Below are 19771 nucleotides of genomic sequence, written 5' to 3' on the forward strand. Positions count from 1 at the left end.
TGATTTCCTGACAAAATGCTGTTAAAACAATCATCCAGTACAGATATCCACCTCTCCCTAATGCAAATAGAAATAGTCCGTTCAAGGTCAAACTGTTTCCATCATTCATCATTCACATTTTAAGATTCTTACATACAAGTGAACAATTAGCTATCGACACACGCATCGACAGTGACAAAGACATGATCTGAGGTCACAAGTCTAAAAAGAAGTTAATCTCAGCAGAATGCAGGGTGACAAAGTCATGTCTGGAAGGTGATTTGGTTGTTTCAAGTTTTCTTGATACATTGAGAGCTAAGTCAGCTGCTGATTCACAGACTTTGTGAGTGCGTGATGACAATGAGCTCAAGTTGACAGCCCACTGAGGCCCAGCTTGTGGCCGGAGTTCATTCTGGGTTGGACCATTAAAGTCTAAAGTACTAAACTGATCACCTTGTTGTTTTACAACTGTGCCACGTGTGCAGTTGGGGGTAACTGCCCTGCATACCCTCTTATCTGAGATCCACATATTAGTCAAAGTGAATGGCATGAGACACATAATCACATCGCAGAATAAACATTACAGGACATGCGTGCTGTCATACAAACAAGTTTCAAGTCGAGGCACAGAAGCAATATATGAGCCAATAAATATTGTCTAAAACTCAGGGAAGCCTGCTTGTTCGGCTTCCTCTGTGCCCGCTGGCGCTGTCGAAAGGCCCTTAAATGAGTTACGGTAATGAAAGGCTTTATTGTATCTGGTGAGCAGCCTTTTCCATATGCAGCCCTCCGAGAAATGCTGCAGTGACTCAGCACAGGCGCTCAAACACATGACGCGGATGTGGAGATAGATGGGCTCTGACTGCTACTGCAGGCTCTCAGACCTCCTCATTCTTTTCACCTTTTTTTACATTTGTCTGAAGATTGAATGTGTTCTGTTGCATGAATAATGTATACACCCAAAGGAAACGTCATTAGGCAACCTAATGACATCCAATATGAGAGTCTGCATCAAAAACAAGCTTTATTGTTGGAATGGAAATGCCCCAATAATCCCAGACCAACAAAACGATATCATTGTATTCAGAACATGGAGTTAATGCATATCATATGTTAGTTTGTTAAGATATAACATGTTCTGTGAGAATAACCATTCACAGGTTCATCATTTGGGAAGGGGGATTCATAATTTCCATGTACAAATGTTAGAGAATTTTTGTCCCCTGCACTACATACTCACATTCAACATTTAGAATTACATCCACAAAATCAATCCGTTGCTGTTTTCCTAATGTTATGTCAGTTTGTCGTAGCAATATAGAAAAATTACATTTGGTGTGGGAGTGGGATCCAAGGTGGGAGGCTAATCATCCAGGAAGCCAAAGTACCGTCGTCCTACTGTTACCTTGTTTTGAACAGGAAATCTTGGCTCACATTTGACAACTTCAATTACTGGTACTCTTTGAATCATCCATCCACGTCTGATGCCATCATCTCCTCTGCTTTCAGGGTCCAGGTGGCTTAAAGGGAGGAGAAGGTCCCCAGGGTGCCCCCGGCCCCATCGTAAGTCATTAATTGCATAATTATTGAGCAAAAAATATCTGCAGGGCAACGTTGCTGCAAGTTTGTTGATTAGGTTTAGGAGTTGTAGGGAAGACTTTATGTCATCTCTGATTACTATCACTAAAGGACATCCTCTCCATGAGTGGAGCTGAATTCATGAATATTGAAGCTGGCTTGGTTGTACGCACTCGGAAAGAGTGAAAAGGATCACTAATGACGGAGTAATCTGTAAATAAATGAGGCTCTTTGTCTCGGGGACCCTCACTTAGTGCCACGTCGTCGTGAAATGCCTCAGCGGGGAATCTGAAAGCTGACTGCCAGTCAGCTTTTTAAGCGTTTTGCTCAAGCGCTAAACGTGGCCTTCCTATAATTACAACCCAGCCCGGCCCTTTAGATGACAGGCGATATGCAGAGCCAGGGGATGAAAAGATGATCTCTGAATGAGCGTTTGTTGATGCGGAATGAGGCGCTTCTTCTTCTCAAATGGGTGAGGGGCGAGCCATTGGCAGAATATTTTGGGATCTTTGATGCAACACAAGACATCGATTTCCTGCCAGTGCTGCTGTCAGGCTGTGGGAAAGTCAGCGAGGGGTTCTGTGTTTGCAGCATAGATCATGCTAGCCTTTTATTTTAACGGGCAATTGAACGTGCAGTAGCTCATACTTCAGACCAAATACAATGGCTTCCAGCTGTTACTGTTCACTTAGTTCCTTGGTGCCTCAGAAAACAAGTACTAACTTGATGTAGAATTTGCAGTTGGCGCATCAAGTGCATTGAATGTACCCTGCTTCCTTAAGTTGCATGCTTTCTTGGTTTTGTTAGATGCTCATTGATGTAGACAAGGGGTGTCCAAAATGCCGCCCGGGGTCCATTTCCAGCGCACAGCTGTTTTGGCTGGCAGCACATTCTAAAAATGTTATTTAAGTAAACTAAAACAATAAACGCACAACAGCAAAAATCAGCTGTAATTTTGCAACATTAAAGTAAAAAATATTATGAGAAAAAAGGTATAATCTAACCAGAAAAAGTTAGTAAAAAGTAATTTTTACGAGAATAACATAAGTATAATAAAGATTAACAAAGTTGTAATTTAAAAATTAGTTTGCGGAAACTGTTACAGTGTTACGAGAATAAAGTCAAAATATTATGAGAATAAAGTCATAATTACAATAAGAAAATAAAAAATTTCAATGTGCAACGAAAAAGTTGAAATAGTTGGAACATTTTTCAATAAACAACAGCAAATGTAAAAACAGCTGTGGTTTTACAAGAATAAAGTCAAAATTTAAAAAAAAAGCCAAAACTTTACAAGAATAAACTCATAATATTTGAGGAACAGAACTAAATAAAATAATTTTTGGAAAATTAATTTGGGGAAAAACTTATAATAATAATAATATCGGAATAAAGTCAAAAAATTATGGGAATAAAGTTCTAAGTTTACGAGAACAACATTTACAAAGATTATTTAAGAAGAAATTTGAAATATTTAGAAAATTAATAAAAACAACACCAAGAGTAAAGTTGATACTAATAGTAGGCTTTTTCACCTACAGTATATCACATAGCTGAGATGCTGTTTTTTCAAAGTGACCTTGCATCCTTTAATTTTTCACTATGTGGCCCTCTCTGGAAAAAGTTTGGACACACCTGATGTAGACGTTTGTTCTTTTCAGCTTCTCTGCCTCAACAATGTCACCTTGAGAAGATAGATGAAGTTTGATTGCTTTTTCTTGGATACAGAAGCGCCAAACAAAAACTAGGCCAGTCAACTGGTCAATCACATGTGGAATCTTTTTAAAAGTACCATAAAACAACCCTGCATTTGCGTGGCCACTGTGTGCACTCTCAAACAAAACAAACACATAAAAGTCACAAACTGGATTGTGTGTCTCTAAACTTAAAGTGCTTGTTTATAGCCTCTTTCCAACTGTACACCGCCTGCTCATTTTACTCACCATTGATGCATTTCCATTGGCAAAAGCAGGTACTACAAGTTACTATTTCTTGTTCCTGGTACCGAGTACCAGCACACTCTTTCCTGGCAGCCCTCAGTGTCCTCTAGGTTGAATTTAATATTCATGCAGGAGAGCCTCGTTTTCCATTGCTGTTGTTTTTTAGCATCTCCAACAAAATACAATAATGGCTGATGATCATTTTCTTTGCTGTGTAACAGGGGTCCCCTGGAGAGAGGGGTGCTGCTGGCCCTGGAGGTCCCATCGGTCTGACAGGACGCAACGGTCCCCAGGGGCCACCAGGACCAGCTGGAGAAAAGGGTGGTCCCGTGAGTGCCTTTGTTGTGAAGTCGTTTTAGGTACTTTAAAGCACTTACATTAAGATTTTGCATTGCAAACTTGTGTTCTTGATATTGTTTAGGGAGAGAAAGGTCCCATGGGTCCTGCTGGCCGTGATGGCATCCAAGGTCCTGTTGGTCTTCCTGGTTCTGCCGGACCTCAAGGTCCACCAGGAGAGGACGGTGACAAGGTGAGTATCCAGACATCTTTCTTAATCTACAATCCAAATGTCTAGAACTAGTGACCACGATGCCTCTCTATTCCCAGTCACGTCCTTTGTTGGCTGTGGGTGCCCACTAACCACCGACAGGTTGTGTGTGTGTGTGTGTTGGGGGTGGGGGTGTCAATTAACTGCAAATATTCACCCAAGGTTGTTGCGGGCCAATCAAATTAGAATCTCTAGAGAAATATTTAGTGGGCAATCACGGTCAAGGTGACATTAAAGGTATTGAACTAAGCACATAGGAAGGATGTGAGCTCTGCTGTGTGTTTGGCCCTGCAGGGAGAAGTTGGAGGACCTGGACAGAAGGGAAGCAAGGGAGACAAGGGTGAACTTGTAAGTTTCCTTTGACAAGTTACAAATTGGAAATACGAACTTGTGTCAGCTCTGTCATTGTCTCCCTTTCAGGGACCACCAGGCCCAAGTGGTCTTCAGGGTGTGATCGGTGCTCCCGGTCCAGCTGTGAGTACCACTTCTAAATAATATCCCACTATTTAAAAGAGTGCTCTATGCAGTGATTCTTTCAATTTAACTGCTCCTCAAAGAGACAAACTTGCTATGTACAGTGCCCTCCAGAAGTATTGGGACAGTGAGGTAAATTTCTTTATTTTTGCTGTAGACTGAAAACATTTGACTTTGACATCAATGGATGAATATGAGGGCAGAGAGCAACATTTTAGCTTTTATACAACTCACAAGAAGTTAGCGATATTTCAGATACATTTTAGGATTACGGTAACCTAAAATGTAATATACTATAAACCTTACAGGTGAACTTAATTTGAGCTTCTCTGATTTTGAATGTCCAGCATGTTCAATACTTAATGCACTTGATGCACAACTTGCTGTTCTCTAACATAACAGTTGTGCATATCCCTAACTTTTTGTGAGCATTACATCTGAATTGGAACTCGGAAATTGCAAACTTAGAAGATTGTATATTTTATTTGAACTCACCCCTTTGAACATGTGACTGACTGGTGTGTTTTGGAGAGAGTTATAATACAGTTAAATACAGTACATACAGTCATTGTGTATTGTATTGTAACTTCTCTTTTGCACTAATTTCTAAATAGTCCAAAAGCATTTTACTATTGCACATTTATTATTATTATTAGTATGATTGTCATCATCAATCTTCTCTTGGGGGCTTTTTAACAAGCTTTGTCATTGCTGTTATTGCATTATTATTAAAATAACCACTCACTGCTTCTCACAGCACATAATTATGAGCATGCCAAGAAGATGCCAGTTCGAACTGGCGGGTGTCCCCTCATAAACATGTTGCACATCTTCATTAGCGCAAAATGCAGACTTCTGTTTTTGCACAAGCCCATGACCCAAAGGAGCACAAGGCTGTAAAAGCTCAAGCCAAGTCAGCCTCTGTGTGTGGATAGAAATGATTAAAAAAATAGCCATGGGGGGCAGACTGGTCCTGCGCATATAGATAATCAATTACTGAACATTTGTTTTTTAGTGTAGCTCAATTTTTGTCAATATTACATTCTAATGCTGCAAGAATACAATTTATGTACTGGCTTGTAGTTGTTTGCCTGTGTTTTGGGCTTGTTTAAATACACTACAGCACATTTGGCGTTAGAAACTACAATAAATCCAAATATGTGGAATGCAGCTGTAGCAGAATGTATAATCCTAAATTACCTGGCATTCTATCTGCTAGGCCTCGAAGCCCAAACATCTCACACACACGCCACAGCACCTGAGGTTAGCTGAGTATAGCAAAGTCCAGATGTGAAAGAAGAACAATTTTTACAACATGTAAAAATTCATCTGTTTAGCATTTAGCAATGGAGGCTACTTTTTGGGACCACAAGCTCATCCAAAGCTCCGCAAGTGCTGACAAAACTGCTTCATGCTTCCATCCTCTTTCAATCCTCCAAATTTTCACAGGCAGTCAGCATCTTCCTCCAGGCTGCTGACCGTCACCGTGTAACCGGACCATTGCATCGCCATACAGTACATAGTAGTAAACAATATGAAAAGCACATTACAGTATATGTGCCATCTTTACTTTATTCATTATTTATTGATTGCATATACTGTACATATACTGCATATATGTATATGTATATGTATATACAGTATATATATATGTATATGTATATACAGTATATATATATATATGTATGTGTATATATATATATATATGCAGTATATACTGTATATGCAATCAAGTGTTTGCAATAACACTTGATTGCAGTTGCTGCTGCTAAGGGTGGCCCAACCAGTTATTAGAGGGGGCGATCACTTTTTCACACAGGGAGGTGTAGGTTTGGATTTTTTTTATTCCTTAATAGTAAAAAGTTTTATTTAAAAACTGCATTTTGTGTTCAGTTGTATTCAGTTGAAATCAGGAAGGGGGCAATTGTATTCAAAACTCCATGGCGGGTGACAGCAAATGCATTCCACGTCTCTAGCTCAAGTTTTGCTCGTGACTGTATGAACAAATAAATAGGCGAAAAATATTGATGGATGCATGAGCTCAGAAGTGTCCGTCCGAACGGACTGCATCAAAGTAGTAAAATGCTTATCTACGTACTTGAATACATGACTGTTTGTTGACCTTTGGCCTCCCACAGGGCAGCGATGGCGAGGCAGGACCCCGCGGCCAGCAGGGTATGTTTGGCCAAAAGGGAGACGAAGGATCCCGAGGATTTCCTGGTCTTCCAGGACCTATCGGACTGCAGGTTTGTTCACTTTGCGTCAACACTGCCTGTATGTTTATTCTGTTACCAACTTACTCATTAAATCTCGTTAAGACGGAGTAGGTGCCTCCTTCCTAAATTACTTCCTGGTCATTTCATCTCTCGGCATCATTTACATGACTTTAAAAACCACAGCATTATTTATTCATGCAGCCTCGCTCCTGGGTAAATTTCCCTTCGCCCCCTCCTGAGAATAGACGGAGCTACAAATCCATCATCGCTGCTTCTAACATTTAGCACTTGGCATGTTGCCGTGGTGTTAGCGCTGCCATTGCTTTTACACTCCTCCTCATGCAGTAAACAAGAGTCGAGGGCCACTGCAGAGTGCTGTGTTTGTATTAGCCCAACATTCCATATTTGGTTAAAGCACATCTTTTGTCTTGTAAAACTGTCCCGTAAAGATTTATGTCAATTTAATTCTTAAACTTACGACCCAAAATGCTGTAAACTACAAAGAAACTGTCAATAAAATTCTTATTGATTGTCAAGCAGGCAAACAATTTGTACTATAAATGCTGCGCATGTAAAGTGTTTCTTGTGTCATGCATTTATTCGGTAATTAAATACAAGCTATCAACAAAGGTGAAGAATCCGCCTAGCAGGCGCGCAGGAATGAGCTCCATCCCCATAATGCTGTGCAATGCATGTTTGGAAGTTGTAAAAATCCTTCCACAATGCAAGTCAACTACTGACCAACAGAGCCAAGAAGGTAGAGCTTGGACACAATCCTGTAAAACGCCTCCCTGGCAGACCATGCATGGGTGTCCAATGTGTGGCACAGGGGCCATTTGTGGAACGTGGCTAATAATGAAAACACAAAGATTTGTCTTTAAATATGTATGATGTATGTTGTTTTTAATTATGAATTGTTTTTTTAAATGATAAATATCAAGGGACAGCTAAACAGCTTTGACATAAATAGACAACAGTTCTCACCAACACCCGAGTATCAACATTTTAAAGCGCATGCAGAGCTAGATGCTGACCACTCATGATAATTCAAAAGAAGCTACTGCCTGGTGTTCATTTAAAAAACAACTACATGAGGAGGTTGCCTACTGCCACAGCTAATGGAAATGTTATTGCCAATTACAGACCCTGGTGGCTATTTGCTTTTGTAGACTATGCACCCAGCGATTATAGAAGAATTGGCAGTAAATTGAATTGAGGCTTTCATTTGAGCATTTACATTTATGTTTTGGTAAAACATGATGTGTTTCACAAGCTTTTCATCTCTATTTGGGGTCCCCATTTCCATGAACAGAAATATTCGTCTTTGCAGAAGATTTCGAGAGACAGCACATTTCGGAATAGTCAAAGTCAATTATTTGAAAGCTCAGCGAGGATGAAAGTGAAGAGTGAAGCCCTGGTGGTCAAACCAAGTAGATAGTGTTGTTTTTAAGTGCGATTGGTTTTTAATTGGGCGTAATGCTCTCCGTCTCCCGGCTTTTAATTAAGATTGGCTCAGCTGCCCTTCTATAGACAGATACTCTGAGTGTATAATGATTCGACTGAGAGCAATGAATGGCTTTGCATCCGAAGCCTTCCACACGGCTAGAGTATTTTAAGCTTGATTGTTGCGTGGATGAAGAGGATAAGAAAAAGTGAACAAATCACATGAGCATTAGCAAACACGTATCGATTCGCGTGCGTGTGCGAAAGAGTGCATCTCTCTAATCCTTGTGTACATCTACTTGACAAACGCCATCATTATTAATAGCCTGGTGCGCGCCAAAACCAGCTTGATGCTTTATTTGTTTCTCCAGTCTTGCTAAGCTCATGTCTTAGAGCTTCCGGTGGTTATAAATTAGTAGAGTATGCGAAATCAACAAAATGGTCAAGATGTAAGCAAACTCCAATGTAGTGATTCATGCAACATGTAATTCCAGTTTCATGACAGCTTTAAGCATCAGTTGTTCTTTTTGAGCGATTGAATGCATACACTTTGACGTTTAACTCATATTAATATATATATTTTTACAGGTCCCATATTGTACTATTTTTCAACTATTTAAGTGTGTTGTACATACTCTTTTCTTGATGCTGGAATTTAGACAGTTTTTAAGTGCTTGTAGTCGCACACCCAGTTTGTCTGTGTGTGTTGATTTAATGCTAATGAGCTGTGTTCGTCCATGCCCAATCTTGACATCACACTGTACCTTTGCACTTGTCCATCGTAATAAATGGCATACATCACATACAACAAAGTAACATGAAGGAGTGGGACAGGAGGACATAAACCTTAGCAAAGCTACATAGCTACATGATGTTGAAGTGCTAACATTACATTCACATTTTAGCAACAACATCAAAGGATATTGGCTGAAGAAAAACAACATGATCAAACTTACAGCTCCCACATCTATAGCTGACTGACAGATAGCTGGCAGTGCTGCAGGCGTTGTTTTAAAATATGTAGCGAAGCCTTTTTCTTTTTTTTCTTTTTCTTTTTTTTTTACTAAGCCGTCGTGCCACACAGGTTTTTCCTTAATGCTTAATGAAATACTAAAACTGTTACTTGCCAAATATACCACCAGGTAAAGCTCTAATAGCAGCCACATTTATCACAAGATCCAGAAGATGGATGCATGTATCTCTAGCGAATTGTCGCCTGCTCTTGTTTGTGGTTTTCTGATGTTCTCAGCCTCTAACGAATGTGATGTGACCCCCACCTCTTTCAGGGATTGCCTGGCCCCCCTGGTGAGAAGGGAGAGAACGGAGACGTCGGAGCCATGGTAAGTATCATTTCTTCATAACGTAACTTTTCAGTGGAAAAGGTCCTGAAATGTCAATAATGTGAGTATTTTCCACTAGGGATGCTCTGATCAGGGTTTTATGCTGCCGATTCTAATACCGATCATCCATGATTGAGATTGGCCGATACCGACCACACGGATTATCCATCCATGTATTTTCTATGCCGCTTATCCTCATTAGGGTCGCAGGGGTATGCTGGAGCCTGTCCCAGCTGTCTTTTGGCGAGAGGCGGGTTACACCCTGGACTTGTCTAACATGGATTAATTGTACATTTTTCAATTTAGTGCCATTTATCAGGGGCACCATTAGACAATTCCAAGGGCAGCAAATACGTAAATATTAAAAAATAAACGTTTGGGCGGATTGTCTTTATTTTTTTCCTTTATTTGTTTGAAAACATTTTTGTACTATTTGACACAAACCCGAATTTAATTTGATGCATGTTTTGGAGTAATACGAATACATGGAGAATAAACTGTTAAATAGTTATTTTTTAGCTCAAGACAACAATAATTTTAGCTTAAAAACAGAATAAAATAATACAAATAAATATATTTATTAAATAGAAATCTGCCCTGCTCAACTTAAAACAGAATAAATTCAGTATCCAGGTTTGCAGTTGTCTCCAATTTTCATGACTGCTAGAGTTGTCAACTATTTGTGAGCTACTCAAAATTAGCCTGTGAGATAGGAGACCCCTGTGATAGTATCACCATCATAAAGCTGGACACACTATGTGTTTATGCTCATTAAAAACCACACACAAATAGTGTTTTCAGGACAAGACATAATGAGTATAATGACAACAAGAGAGTAAAGTTATTCAGTGACACTTGAAAAGTTAGTACGTACCTCATGAACGTGATATCCACTTGTAGCTTCCCTGTGGGACAAAAACAAGCTCCAAACTAACCACATTGCTTGTTTGTTTTAAAAACAAAATGCCACTGTGGTAAAAAGTCACATTTGGAGTCCAAAGACCAGAATCTAGGCGGATAATGCTAGCTAGCTTGCCTAGCAAGCTGCCGCCAACGCAGAGTACAGCCAGTGGCAGCTAAGCAAAGCGTGTACTGTAAACAATACGAGATGCATCATTTTGTTGGTAACCCTACGTGACACAGTAGCCGCCACACGCGAATCGGTTTTTATGATCAGCTTTGAAAGGTGTTTATCAGCATATGCCGAGCACTTTTTTTTTTTTTTACGTAAATCAGCCAATATTGATCAGTGGCCAATCTATCGGAGCATCCCTGTTTTCCACATCTACTTTTACTTTGTTTTCTTTACTTATGAGTGCTTAAATTGGAAGACAAATTTCTGTTCTATAGAACAGACAATAAAGTTCTATTCTATTCTATTCTATTCTAAATTGCCCCAAGCCATAATTTAATATCTATGTCTCTGTCCTTTAACAGGGTCCTCCTGGACCTCCAGGCCCACGAGGCCCTCAGGGTCCTAGTGGCGCCAGTGTAAGTTTTTGTGTTTTAAAATGTTTTCCTCTATGCTGGAAGACATTTACGGTATATGGAAGCGCTCACTGCCATGTATGCCGCATCCGCAGGGAGCTCAAGGGCCTCCAGGTGGTATTGGAGGACCAGGAGCTGTTGGTGAGAAGGTGAGTTGGGAAACACTTTCTTCAATTTCGATGACATTTTAATGGAATTTAAAAGACAGTTAAGAGTTTAAATGGAACCTCACACATTTTGTCATAAATACTGTAATCAGAGTTTGGTTATGGTTATGTTATGGTTATCTACAAACATGAATTTCTAGTCTTTTCATATTACGTGGAGGATGATTGATGATTTAGTGTCTATTATAGCTGCATTTTGAATTTGACATTGTTGCTCAACAGGGAGAAACTGGCGAGGCGGGCAACCCAGGATCATCAGGAGAGCCAGGTCCAGGAGTGAGTACAGGATCAGCTTCATTATCAAAATTCTATGACTGACTACATCCGGGGTGTCCAAACTTTTTCCATCAAGGACGCATACTGAAAAATCAAAGGATGGACGGGCCACTTTGATACTTTACCTTTTGTAAAGAAACCCATGTAGATACACTAACTCAGTGGTTACCAAACTTTTCACAGTTGTATACCCTTTCAGACATCTGACTGGAAGTTACGCACCCCCTAATCCTGCACACTTAAAAAACATAAACCACACAATGAAACATGTTTGATATATTATTAAATATATTATATATTATGACATTATATTAAAACATCACGTGTCTTACTTTTCCAACTGCACACATAGGCTACTAATTTAAAATGGAGAGGGTTTTAGAGGTATAAGATATCTTCTGGCAGGTTTGTCTGCTGTTTGGCAAATTTATTTGTATGTGTTTATTTATTTGTATGTGTATTGAGTATTTAAGTGGTGACAAGCTGTGATAAGATGTGGTGAACTGTGAGCTTTATGCTTTTTTGCTGTTCTTTGGTCTACAACAACGTGGAAATAATCAGTACAACTAATGTTACACGTAAACGTAATTATAATAATAATAAATAATTATGAAAACAAAGGCACACAGTGTTTGGCGCTAATGTAGTCAAGCTGGTTTTAGTTTTTATTCATGTACCCCCTATGGAGTTTTTTTAAAGAAAAAACAGCCTGCATCTCAGCTTTGTGATATAGGTGAAATATATAGGTGATGTCTCTCTATTCTCATTCTTCTGTCTGAACCGCCCATTGTCTTCTGTGTCCTGATTGGCTGTAGACCATTGTCAATCAATCTCCTTCCTGCCGTTTAGTTGTGGTCATTGCATGGCTACCAAACTAGTTAAGCGTGTGAAGAAGCTAACCGTGTGTGACTCTGAAGGCTCTATGGTTGCAAGTTTTGTCCCTGACAAAACCTATAATGTTGACGAAACGTTCTGCACCAAAAAGGCAAAGGAAGCCAGCCATAACACAAAAAGTTGGACTTTTGGACATGCTGAAGGAAGGCAAAAGTTACGCGGCTGTAGGGCGCTAGTATGGAATACTGTCAATGAATCTTTGTTTGTAGTTGAGGAGGATGAGTAAAATACAACGACAGGAGCAATATGTTAATGCCTGCCTGAGAAATGTGTATGGTGAGGGGTTTTACAGCCTTAAAACATATATAATAACTGTAAAAAAATTAAGTTGTCTACTTCTCGGATTTCACATGCAGGTTATTTTGGGAACGTATCCCTCGCGATAAACAAGGGAATATTGTATTTCAACATTTGCATGTTGTTTTTCTCGTAATGTTATGACTTTATTCCCATAATTTTTGGACTTGGTCATAATATTATGACTTTTTCACAACCTAATTTCGTAAAAATTCTAAAAACTTTATTTTTTGTTTTGTTGCTCATAATGTTTTCTACAATATTTCCATTTTTATTTGTAATTAATTTGATTTCTGACTGCGATTGGCTGGCAACCAGTCCATGGTGTACCCTGCCTCCCGCCAGAAGTCAGCCTGGATTGGCTCCAGCATACCCCAGCGACCCTAATGAGGATTAAGCGGCATAGAAAGTGGATGAATGAATGAATACATCGATTTTTAATTCAGTTAGTATATTTATTTATGTATTTTAATGATTATATTATATGATGTGCTATTATTGTTTTTTCCTCATAATATTACAACTTTATTCTCTTACATTTACATCTTTGTTTTTAATCACTATTTTTTTTTTTCATTTTCTCATTTAATTGCATTTTTACAATGTGTCATGGGCCAATAAAAAACAGCCAAAGACCGAAAATGGCCACCGGGTTGCGCTTTGGACACCCCTGATTTACACTATGAATGTTTTCATGCCAGTTAAAGTGATGCAATGTGACACTGTGACGTGTTTGTGTGTCCTCAGGGCGCACGAGGAGAGATGGGCGAAAAGGGAGAAACGGGACCACCAGGAGCCGCTGGACCTGCAGGCGCCCGTGGACCCCCTGGAGATGATGGGCCAAAGGGTAACCCTGTATGTCAGCTGCGTGGAAAAAAAACACAATCCACACAATGGCAGACACATCAGTCAACTTCTCGCCTTCTCTGCCTCTTCACAGGGCCCTGCTGGCTTCCCTGGAGACCCCGGACCCCCTGGTGAACCTGGTGTTTCTGTACGTGTTATGATCACCATCATGATGTCACAGCTAGAACGTTTTATTTTGTATGCACCAGCTAACTTGTCTCCTCATGTAGGGCCTTGACGGTTTAGCAGGGGATAAGGGAGATGATGGAGAGGCTGGTCAACCAGTAAGTACAACTAAAATCAATCAACTGTGCTGTTAAAAACACATAGCATGATGGAGGCAGAATAACACATCTAAACATGTAAAGAATTTTTCTTTTTTATTTAAGTCTTAATCTTCTTCCAATTAGGGTCCCGCAGGTCCTTCTGGTGAGGCTGGAGTACCAGGACCTCCTGGCAAAAGGGTGAGTCATGGTTATTCACCACAAAGCAATTTAGGATGTTATTTAAGTTTTTGTTTGGGTGTTTTGCCGACTTAATGAGTGCACACGTGATGGGAAAGTAACTTTACCAAAAACATGACAATCTTGATAAATATCAAGGTTGTAAATATCTTGATAAATATCAAGATTTGAAATATCTTGATAAATATCTTGATAAATGCATGTGGATGCTTGACAACATTAACACATGTGCATGCTTGGGCACGTACACACACACACACACACACACACACATGCACACTGATAATGCACCCTATTCTCATAACCTACATTGCGGTCCCGCCATGGATTGCTTTTGTCGGCCATATTTGATTATTGTCGGCCCTAATGGCACATGACAGCCCTCTTCTGAGGGTCTGACCTGAGGCTGTTTGGCCAAAACGCTGATGTGCTTTTAGCTTGTATGTTTGGAACATAATGGTCCAGCCGATGGAAGCACCCTGTGAAGGTCAACACGGTCAGAAAAGTATGGACATTAACCAGAAGAGTGGCTCTACATCAATGTTGGTATGGATGCTCGTTTTTAAATGTGTCGTCTTTTATTTCCCTTAAAGGGGCCCGTTGGACCTGCAGGTCAGGAGGGAAGACAAGGAGAGAAGGGATCCAAGGTGATCATCTCCTTCTTTCATGTTGCCAAGAGTGTTCTCCTCGAACACCTTTAAGAACTTCACATCTTCCCTCAGGGAGAAGCTGGAGCTGAGGGACCTCCTGGAAAGACCGGACCTGTGGGAGCCCAGGGACCTTCTGGGAAGCCTGGCGCCGAGGGTCTGCGAGGAATTCCTGGCCCTGTTGTGAGTCTGAGTTCTGGCTGTTTAGAACTGGAAGAAGTTCAGATAGGGAGTAAAAGTTTCAATTCTTCTATAGGGCGAGCAAGGACTTCCTGGTGCCTCTGGAAAAGATGGACCTCCCGGACCTCTTGTAAGACTTTTCCAATCCTGCCGCACACACATTGTTCACTGTCTACTCAGCCTGACCTTCACCCCCCCACCCCCATAGGGTCCACCAGGACTTCCTGGTATGAAGGGCGACTCTGGCTTCAAGGGAGAGAAGGTAAGAACTTCATTGGATAGTACCCAGGAGACCAATATGGAGGTCTAAATCTTTTATTTACAGGGTCATCCTGGTCTGATCGGTCTGATCGGACCCCCTGGTGATGCCGGAGAGAAGGGAGATCGAGGACTGCCTGGACCCCAGGGTGCGGCTGGTGGCAAGGGTGAAGCTGTGAGTTGTTGTTTACTCTGTGATGTTGTTGTGTTTTATCACATTCTAATGTAACATTATCTTCCATTAAGGGTCTTGGGGGCTCACAAGGTCCTCTGGGTCCTCCAGGTCCTCCTGGTATTCCTGTAAGTCCATATTTTTGTGATTTTTTTGCATTTTCTGACTCACACTGTTCCGCCATGTTGACCTTGTTTGTTTTGAAACAGGGAGCTCATGGCCAGAAAGGCTCCAAGGGATCAACCGTAAGTTCTGGTCTTTTTCCTTACTTTTTCCTTTCCTTACCATGTAAGTCTTCCTCTTGAATGTGTCCATGATACTGTGTCTCTCCGTAGGGTTCAGCCGGTCAGAAAGGAGACCCAGGACTTATTGGACCACCTGGACCTCCTGTATGTTTAAATGCACAGAGTTTTTGTCCTTGCATCTATAGTCCTATGTTAACGCCCTCCCTCTGCCCCGCAGGGTCCGTCGGGCGACTTCATCCAGCCATTGCCCATCCAGCATGTATCCAGGAAGACAAGACGTCACGCCGAGCAGCAGGGAGACGAGCCACTGGCCGACTACGGCACGGAAGGCCTGGAAATGGAGGACGTGTTTGGCTCGCTCAACAACCTCAAGCAGGACATCGAGCGCATGAAGTTCCCGCTGGGCACAGAGGACAATCCCGCCCGCACCTGCAACGACCTGCACCTAAGCCAACCAGATTTCCCAGACGGTAAGGAGGAAGGGGGCAGTGGTGACCGTTAGCTAGGCAGGGAAACCATTAGCATTAGTGGTTGCTAGGTGATGTCATCATGAAAGATGGAATTTCAGAAAAGTTAGCATGAAAAACTTGAAGATGTCATCATGCATAGGAATAACTCCACACTCCCATTTTGCTTTTCCTTAGCTTTTTACAGGTGTTTTTTTCAGATGTTTCTTCCTGAAGACAAATGAAGAGAAAAATAATATGCATTACCGCGTTGTATTGTTGTTGTTATAATATTTATTTATTTTATTTTATTTCATATTTTTTTTGTGGAATATTGAATAACTGCATATAGACACATCTGCAGATGAGGGGTGCTGCTCCCTGCATGAGTACCTAGCCCCTCCCCGTCACACACAGAGCAGCATTCTCCCTGCTGCCGTTCTCTCTCACTCAGTCTGCAGTAGGAAGAGACTGAAACGAGCAAAGAAACTGCATTTTTTTTATACCATGGTAAGATGTGACTTTGTAAAACGGTATAACACTACACTTTAGTGCCACACCGTCAGGGCCCGTCAAGGAGAACATTGTAGTTTTCATGCAAGTTTTACAGAGCATATTACAGCGCTTTAATGTCGTATAAGTTGGATCTCTCTGAGATAAAAATAGATGCAACTGTTAATTCACATGTCCAGCATTGTGCAAGTGGCACAGTCTTTAAACAATTATTAGTAGTTCTGAAGTGAAGGAGATGTCACGAGATTAGAATTTAGCCATAAATTAGCCGCACTACTGTATAAACCGCAGGGTTCAAAGTTTAAGAAAAAAGTAGCGGCTTATACAATGGCATTGGTATAGATTTTTAATATATAATAATTATATTTATAATTGTACTGTATATATATTACTAATATATCATAATTCCCTCTTTTGGGAGTCACTTAACCCCCAAAACAAAGGGAAATGTCTCTTATATCCCCTGTGTCCCATACGAGAAGACAGTACAACTTTGTAATTTTTGGAATTGAGTAGGGACACGTTGCAAGCTCGTACAAGGGGAGTGCGTTTTACAGCTTCTTTTTACACTTGCATAGGTATGTTGTGACGACTGTATGAGACGTAACTCAACACATTACTTTTGCATTTGTTGTTCATAATTTAAGTTAAGATGTAGCAAATATTGTTTTTTGTCTTAATATAAAGGGTGGTTTCGCCTATTTTACACTGAAGATATGTAAGAATGTTAAAGTATGTTGGGCACATCTGCGACGTATTGCTTTTGCCTTTTTCATTCATTATTTACGTTAAGACAGGGTGAGTATCATTATTACTAGCAGTGATTTGGTTCTTTTTACACTTGCGTGACTCGGAATCGGAATTGGCAGCACATTTTATTTATATATTGTAGTATTTTATTGTTTTTACATTTCAATACTAACGTCCTTTTATTCTTTAATGTTACAAGGTAGCAATAGTTTGACCCTGGAAAAGATCATTTACATTCTTTCCGTGGGAAAAACGGGTGAGACATTGTCCCAGAATGCATTATGTTTTCCAAGACTTGATGGGTGTTTAACCTGACCCACAGGTGAATACTGGATCGACCCCAACCAGGGCTGCGTAGGAGACGCTCTCAAAGTGTTCTGTAACTTCACAGCAGGCGGCGAGACGTGCATCTACCCCGACAAGAAATCCTCAGGAGTGAGTGTCGAAGCTCTCAACCCGCATTGACATAGTGAATGCCAGCGTTAACCACTTCTTGTCTGCAGGTCAGAATATCCAACTGGCCCAAAGAGACGCCAGGGTCCTGGTTTAGTGAATTTAAACGTGGAAAAATCGTGAGTATTGCTCGTCGTCCAGTTCTCTAATATCATCCCCTTTGATGCTCACAGCCACGAGGGGACATGTCTGTACGGTATTTGGGGATTGCAATGATATGCAGTGATGTGTTCATAGTCTCAGGAAGTAGCAGTGATGTTCATAGGAACACAATCACATGTCAATGACCTCCAATACTTCGCAGCTGAACTACGTGGATGTGGCCGAGCGCAGCATCAACGCTGTGCAGATGACTTTCCTGAAGCTACTGAGCTCGTCAGCGCGGCAGAACTTCACCTACGTGTGCCATCAGTCTACGGCCTGGTACGACGGCAAGGCCGACAACTACGACAAGGCATTGCGCTTCCTGGGCTCCAACGACGAGGAGATGGCCTACGACAACACGCCTTTCATCAAGCCGCTGGTCGACGGCTGCGCGGTGAGTTTTCAGACACCAAAAGACATTTTTCTGTCGTCCTTGTTCCAAAAATAGTCTCAAGAAGGAAACTTTTGTCCAATTTGTGCTTCTCAGGAGCGAGAAAACAATGAATTTGATCAAAATTTAACAAAAAACACAAGAAATGTACGCTTTTCATACGTTGTTCACTGTAATATTCAATGCTGGGGCGGTTCAGAATTTTTACATTCGAACTCTACTTTAATGTACACTACCAGTCAAAAGTTTTAGAACACCCCAATTTTTCCATATACAGTATTTATTGAAATTCAAGTCGTTCAAGTCCAATGGCTAGCTTGAAATGGCACAAAGGTAAGTGGTGAAGTTCCAGAGGTTAAAAAAGGTAAGGTTACCCAAAACTGAAAAATAATGTGTATTTCAGAATGATAGAAAAAGTCCTGTTTCAAGGACCACAAAATGGGTCAACAATTTAAAGGTGTTCTGCAGAAATGGAGGTTGATCAATCCTTGGCAGTTGGTGCAACTAATTCCTACAGGTGTTCCAAGTTCTGGAGTACTTACTACCTCCTCTGTCTGCATAAAAACAGTGTTGGAAACACACTGTGGTACTATACTGTGGTACTATACCCACATACTATACCCTCAACATCAGTTGAACAAAATTGCACCGGAGAAAGTCATTTGTTGCTACAAAATGGCAAGAAAAAAAAATGTAACAATGGAAGAGAGACAGACCAATTGGAGTGTTGTGAAACTTTTGACCGGTAGTGTAGTAAGTCTGACAAAATAATTTAAAAAAATACAATTGTAAGTTTTAAAAACTTAAATTTTAAACATTTTAAAAATGTGTTAAATTAATTTTTTTTTCATATATAATATATGATATATGACAAAGGTTAAAAATTGTAATACTGACAAAGGATAAAAACTACAATTGTAAATAGAAAAAAATTTATACTTAAAAAAAAAGAAAATTAATACTGACAAAAAAATACAATTGTAAATTTTAATAATGAAAAACTTGTTTTTCCATGTTTTCATTTTTTTCCATTTAAAAATGTAATAATGAAGAGACTTTCGGTGGCACACTACCAAGATGGACGTGTAGTTGTGGGCTCCCTACAAGTACTATCGGCTTTCAAAAGTACCTCTAATTAATACTAACCAGCATTACAGCTGTTCTAACACGATTATGAAAGGAGGGAAACGGCAAAGGAGTTATAAGGCTTTAAAGAAGGCAACCAAAAGACAGAAAATGGCGGAGTAAGATGAATGGAGAAATGACGATGAAGTGGCTACACAAGCTAACACGGCTAACTGTTGCATGCAATACTTGGAGTTTAAGGACTGAAAAGACGACTTGAAGCAACGACTTTGGAACTGGTGTCAAGAGAACAATGAAAGAACTAAAGCGGGCCTTACATCCCGACATTCGTGCTGTCTACGTGCAAAAATGGGGAAAATCACAAGAGACGCGCACGTGGCCTGCACGGATTTTCAAACCTGCAGACAGCACGCAAAGCCCGTAGGAAGAAAATTGGGATGCAAATTATTTTCTGTTGATATACGTGGAGAGAGTTACACCCTTCCAAAAAAACTACACCCACTACTCAGCACCCAATGGGATTTACGCTAGAATTGA

At 40.5% G+C, this 19771-nt stretch overlaps 1 protein-coding gene across 1 annotated transcript in view; it reads left to right on the top strand.

Moving 5' to 3' along the window:
• LOC129168198 (collagen alpha-1(XI) chain-like) overlaps positions 1–19771 on the top strand; it is a 96390-nt gene that overhangs the window by 74053 nt on the left and 2566 nt on the right. Inside the window, exons 41-66 of the mRNA XM_054753193.1 lie at positions 1489–1542; positions 3719–3826; positions 3919–4026; positions 4339–4392; positions 4465–4518; positions 6657–6764; positions 9464–9517; positions 10955–11008; positions 11101–11154; positions 11395–11448; positions 13387–13494; positions 13580–13633; positions 13716–13769; positions 13896–13949; positions 14543–14596; positions 14672–14779; positions 14853–14906; positions 14985–15038; positions 15102–15209; positions 15281–15334; positions 15416–15451; positions 15542–15595; positions 15669–15921; positions 17483–17595; positions 17664–17732; positions 17918–18151. Of these exons, the coding sequence (XP_054609168.1) occupies positions 1489–1542; positions 3719–3826; positions 3919–4026; positions 4339–4392; positions 4465–4518; positions 6657–6764; positions 9464–9517; positions 10955–11008; positions 11101–11154; positions 11395–11448; positions 13387–13494; positions 13580–13633; positions 13716–13769; positions 13896–13949; positions 14543–14596; positions 14672–14779; positions 14853–14906; positions 14985–15038; positions 15102–15209; positions 15281–15334; positions 15416–15451; positions 15542–15595; positions 15669–15921; positions 17483–17595; positions 17664–17732; positions 17918–18151 (2163 nt within the window). The remainder of the gene's footprint in view (positions 1–1488; positions 1543–3718; positions 3827–3918; positions 4027–4338; positions 4393–4464; positions 4519–6656; positions 6765–9463; positions 9518–10954; positions 11009–11100; positions 11155–11394; positions 11449–13386; positions 13495–13579; positions 13634–13715; positions 13770–13895; positions 13950–14542; positions 14597–14671; positions 14780–14852; positions 14907–14984; positions 15039–15101; positions 15210–15280; positions 15335–15415; positions 15452–15541; positions 15596–15668; positions 15922–17482; positions 17596–17663; positions 17733–17917; positions 18152–19771) is intronic.

The sequence above is a fragment of the Dunckerocampus dactyliophorus genome, chromosome 2 (genome assembly GCF_027744805.1).
Source record: "Dunckerocampus dactyliophorus isolate RoL2022-P2 chromosome 2, RoL_Ddac_1.1, whole genome shotgun sequence".
In the NCBI taxonomy this organism is placed as follows: domain Eukaryota; kingdom Metazoa; phylum Chordata; class Actinopteri; order Syngnathiformes; family Syngnathidae; genus Dunckerocampus; species Dunckerocampus dactyliophorus.